Source organism: Atractosteus spatula, chromosome 8 (genome assembly GCF_055471065.1).
Source record: "Atractosteus spatula isolate fAtrSpa1 chromosome 8, fAtrSpa1.hap1, whole genome shotgun sequence".
In the NCBI taxonomy this organism is placed as follows: Eukaryota; Metazoa; Chordata; class Actinopteri; order Semionotiformes; family Lepisosteidae; genus Atractosteus; species Atractosteus spatula.
The window spans coordinates 33,419,531-33,424,865 of NC_142713.1; the positions used below are offsets into that span (position 1 = coordinate 33,419,531).

Sequence of the window (5,335 nt, forward strand, 5' to 3'; positions counted from 1 at the left end):
CTTTAGTTGGACTCCTGCATTGTGTTTTGGTGCGATGTGCCATGGAACACAGCAGCTAAAAATTATTCACAATACTATTGAAACTTAATTTTGTGAAATCATGCCCATTTCCATTTTGGGATTAAAACAGGGTTTTTCTTTAAAGTCATTAATAGAACGTTTATATACAGTACCCATAGCAAATAAACTGCACTGATAAATTGAAACAAATGTGAGGTACTATGGCTATTTTAAATTCACATTAAAAAAACCAGACCATATTCATTAATTCCAAATGTGATGTTTCCTTCGCTGCATTCTGATAAGCACTGCAAGAATCTGAATGTGTTTTCAGCATGCATCCTAATAATACATACTGTAAGATAATCCAGACAACTCTTGTTCTTATTTCAGGTTAAATTTCAAATAATATAATAAGATACTTAAAAGAAAATCAGGCCTCTAATTTCAGAGTTTAAAATGCGTCCATAATAATTGAAAAATGCAATTAACGCCCTCAGTTGTAGCAACAGAGCATTTCAAAATATAGCTCAAGAAAACATTATAAAGAAAAGTTAAGATGAAGCCAAATATTATTAGTAAATTATTATAGTAAAACTCAAGAGTTTTATATCAGGAACAACCCATTTGACATATACAAAGACTCAAAACACTGTTTCCCAACATATTGTTTTACACTATGTATCCATTGTTCTAGTATTTATTTCAGTGGTTCATCCAAATAATGATTAGGGGATGGCAGCCTGCCAGTGAAGACGAGGCTGACACAACCTCCCTCTGTTCACAACGAATGAGCCAGAGAGCTGCTGCAAGGGTGACGACGTGGTGAAATGGGGAGGGGTACAAGAAGGAAGAGCAAAGGGGTGCTCAGTAGGTGAGATATTTTTGCGTAGGAGAGCGAAAGTGGGCAAGATTCGAACCTCCTCCCAAATGTCTGTTAGAAAACCACCATACTGTATGTCACTTGGTGTCTATATTTAGCAGAGAGTGTGACTCATCTTCTTGATAATCTTGAAGGAAATGCTTTAAAATAATTCATTTCATACAGTACATTCCTGAGTTCAATTAAGAACAATAAGTTTTTGGGCTCATTGTAAGGCAGGCACCAGTGATATAACATCCTACACAGACTATTGGAACCAGAATCACAACAGTTTGTAAATATCAGTTGTTGTATAAACATAAGAGATATGTAGTTGAATTTTGATATAAATGGGATTTTAATTATCAGGCAGCATGTTGGTTAGCATCAGCCTCATGGCTCCAAGATCCTGCATTCCATTCTGGAGCACACGTTCGCTTCTATGGTCTCCATGTATTCACATCGATTTTTGACAGACACTCCAGTATCCAGCCATGTTTCAGAGACATGTGGTTTAGGGATGATTAGCTATTCTAAATGGTATCTTTAAAGGGGGATGAAAGGAATTCATTGTGGAGGGTCTGGTCCCAGTACAACCAGAACTGACTATGGGGCTGTAAATAGAACCTGATCAAGCTCAAGCTGCCTTCTCTTCTCTCATCTGTGTACAGTATGTTATAGACCTATCAACATATCCATCACCAAGTTACACAGAAACTAAAGGAAACCACGTGACTTTGCTCAATATTTCCTGATACGTGGTGGGTGTTTTGGTGGTTTAGGTTTATGATCAGCTAATTTAGAACAGCTGGCATCAGCTATTAGAATCTGGTATATCAACCTTACTCAACTCCCTCTTCTACAACAACATCTAACCTGATTTATAAAAATCAGAATTGAAAAGCAAATTATTAAAACCCTTTTTATTAATGTCATTTCCAATAAATGTACAGATCTGATTAAATTCTCCAAAATAACAAATTCCAGGAAAAAAAATCTTATTATAAATTACCAAATGACATGTACAGTACAGAGACAGGTGTAATTTGTTTTATTAAACAAACCACTATTATTGAACCCAGACAGACTTCAGGTGCAACTCTCAACTAATTGTGTGGCTCGGTATGAATTACCAAGTACATTTTAAACATATGTATGCCCATACTTATATGTACAAAAGCATGGATACAAAGACTGCCGAGGCCTGCTTGAATCACAACCCAGGCCTTCGACACAGCACCACTTGCAATAAAGTTTTGTATCTGTAATACAGTAAATAAAGTGAAAGATTTTATTTTAATTTTTAAAGATTAGCATAATAGCGATCTCGGTTTTGAAAATCCCTGTAGGCATGTTCTGCATCTCTTCGGCTGTGTGGGATTCTTCCAAAGGGCGCATGGTCATTAAAACAGCTATCAAACACTTCATCCACTGTTTTCTCTGCATCTTCACGGCTCACTTTCCGGACAGCTAAGATAGAGCGAAGAGCTCGATCTCGAACACATTTCTGAGGGTCAGAAATAGTTCATTACAATCTTTACAAAATCTCCTCTTCATTGACAAGTTCTTCTTTGAATGCAAACCTGTAATTTTACGCATTTAATTGCAAAAATCCTCTTCCATTCATTTAAAAATAATAAAACATACAAATACATATGAAGAAATATGTTTGGATTTAACCAAAAAGTTAGCAACCAAAAGACAAAGTATGGACCAGGTTCTCAGATATTTAGGTGTTTTTTTTATTCCAGCACTCTGATTACAGAAATACAACTAAATGCTTGTAAGTGGAGGGAGATTTCATCACTGCTGGGATCGGTCTTATACAAGTGCTATTTTAAGTAAAGATTTTTTTTTGAAAAGATAAAAAAATAAAAGGTGCAAATGGTAAAAATCAGATAAAAGCATTCTTTAAGATTCTCAGTAAGGAAGGTATTTACATTTCCTAAAACCACAGGGAAAATATTTTATTCGGCTCAAAATACTTAAGTTACGTAAGAGAAAGTGCAATTTAATGTTAGACTGCATAAACTAAAAAAGCACTAAAACGCAGCAGGTTAATGAACTCTATCAGTCTCCTGCATTTTTCAGTTTAAAAATCCATTCCCATTTACTCCTTTTCTCAAAAAACTAAACATTTCTCCAGTAGAAATAAAATTGACAATGTTAATTCGGTTAGTTACCTGATGATGTTGTTTAATGCCCAAGTTGAGTCTAATAATTTCGTTACTAAAAGAACAGTCGCCACTAAGGTTAGCTGCCCGAATCTATAAAAAACAAAATATGTAAGTGGTAAGACTACATTTGTAAATGTAAAACAGAAAATGTTTTAAAAAGGATCTTTATAACCACAGGGGAATGCTCAACACATGCTCAACTGCCGAAGTGTGCAACATTTATAGCATAATCCTTTGCATTTCTATATATTCAGAATTGTACTTGAGATTTCCATAAAATCTGCTATTAGATATTCATCTATTACTTAAGGTTTGAATAAAGGTTTCACAATAAAATCAGAACAAACTCACATAATTTCACAATTTTCAAGGAGGCAAGAGACATCTTTATACAACTTGTTCAGAGTTAACGCAACAATGATAGATCTAGTCTTACCTCTGAACAAGCCAGATGCTTGAAATTATTAAACCAATCAACGTGAGCTCTGCAATGATCAAACGCGTGAATAAGTTCGTGGGTGACAACCCTGTTCATGTGGGATTGTTGATGAATGTTATTCTGACATAAAACAATCTGAAACAAGAAAAAAGTGTCAATGACTTGCTGAACGTGTTGCATTATTTTTAATAATAATAATAATAACCATATTCATCTTACTTGTGAAGTTGTAGCATCAAAACCACCGCTAACAGTTCCGTCACAGTCCTCGCAGGAGAAATGCCTATCTTTGTTAACAGTGCTGAAATAATGCATTAAAACACGATGTCATCATTATCATCATAATAATTAAAGCAACTTCCTAGAATATCAACCTTTTCAACTAATTATGTGTAAATTATCTACAAAAAATGTCTATTACATTTTGAATAAAATACCTGTTTATAAAAATACATACCATCCCGAACGTTTCATTGCACTAAGAAGTAGTTTTGCATATGGACCTGGGGGAAACAAACATTTAGTTTACACACAAAAATAACAAAGCGAAAAAGCAACAAAAATATCATTTGTTTATTAACAACTATACTCCTTTTCGTTTTTTAATGCTTTAACAATTACTGGTGTAACTTAGATTTATACATTTAAATTTATGTATTATTAGAGACATGAAAAATATAAAAAATAACTAAGAGTATAACCAAACCTACTTGTGTCCAATGTGAATTTCAGCATGACCTGACACTTGTGATTATAAGTAAAGAGGTTTTTCGCGAATGATCCTTTTTTAAATGTCTGAGTATTTCTTTCCGGAAACAGCTGATAACCATAATCTTCTTCATTCTTATTGTTTTGGTCCATGTCACAAAAAAATTAGGCGTTCACTTCGAAATTATTTCAATAACACTTTACCCAACCTTTTCTTAACGTTTCACCAGCAGTAGGTCATTCTGTTTTACATATGGCGTGTAATGTCAAAGGTAAAAGGTAAAGGGTCACTCGAAATTTGACTAATTGTGATACAGTATGTTATTGAACAGCTACCAAACAGTGTTTTAAATTCAAATTATGTTAAGGTATTTTGCTAGGCACCATTTTGCCCTGTAACTTAAGTTACAGTGTAAGGAGGCAGAAAATTACGCCGTCATTCTACGCCTCAGGCGTGTTTAATTTTCTGTATTTTTTCTTCTCTTCACTGCCACTAAACGTGGTGTTTAGCGAACGGCCAATATTTTTTATTGTATACCAAATACAAAAACAAAAACATGTACAATGTATTTAATAATACCTTGAGGAAATATTTTTTACTTTTATTTTTTTAAATCTTTAAGTATAAAGCCAAGACAATGTTTTGCCTTGACACATTTCCTTATTTAAGCACAGATCGCATTCCAAGAAGCAAAGATCCTTGTAGATTGCTACTGTATAACACGTTGTACAAATCAAAGCGAGTCTGTGGCAGCAGTGCTCATGCTTTGCCTCGTAAACTTAATTGTGTCCGACATTTATTTCATTGTATTTCAGACGGCTAATTAACAAGATCTGCAGTACCGCCACCGCCAGGTATGAACGAGTCGTGTAAGGATCACTGACTTTTTAACTTTTTTTAAAACTTTTTTTTCTTTTTCCCCGTTTCATTCACTTGTTGCTACGTTGTTGTGTCAGGTTGAGACATCTGTATATTTGTATGTATATACCCCTGTTTGTTGTATTTCCTTTTTGTATTTAAATATTTTTTAGAAAAAGTATCACTAACTGGTTACTTCCGCGGCACATTGTGCTGTATCTTTAATTTCTATCTGGTAGACGGGCTGTGGTTTCCATGCCAACTAAGCTTTTTTTCTGTTTCCGAAGAAG

The 5,335-nt window shown here is 34.3% G+C and overlaps 1 protein-coding gene across 1 annotated transcript; it reads right to left on the reverse strand.

Moving 5' to 3' along the window:
* Positions 1-1,785: 1,785 nt before the first annotated feature.
* atp23 (ATP23 metallopeptidase and ATP synthase assembly factor homolog) lies at positions 1,786-4,429 on the reverse strand. Its single transcript, XM_088923764.1, has 6 exons — positions 4,189-4,429; positions 3,936-3,981; positions 3,698-3,779; positions 3,476-3,613; positions 3,046-3,129; positions 1,786-2,369 (listed from the first exon to the last, which is right to left on the reverse strand). Exons 1-6 carry the CDS (start codon positions 4,337-4,339, stop codon positions 2,166-2,168), a joined length of 705 nt encoding a protein of 234 aa, XP_088779890.1. The 5' UTR covers positions 4,340-4,429; the 3' UTR covers positions 1,786-2,165.
* Between the last annotated feature and the right edge of the window lie 906 nt (positions 4,430-5,335).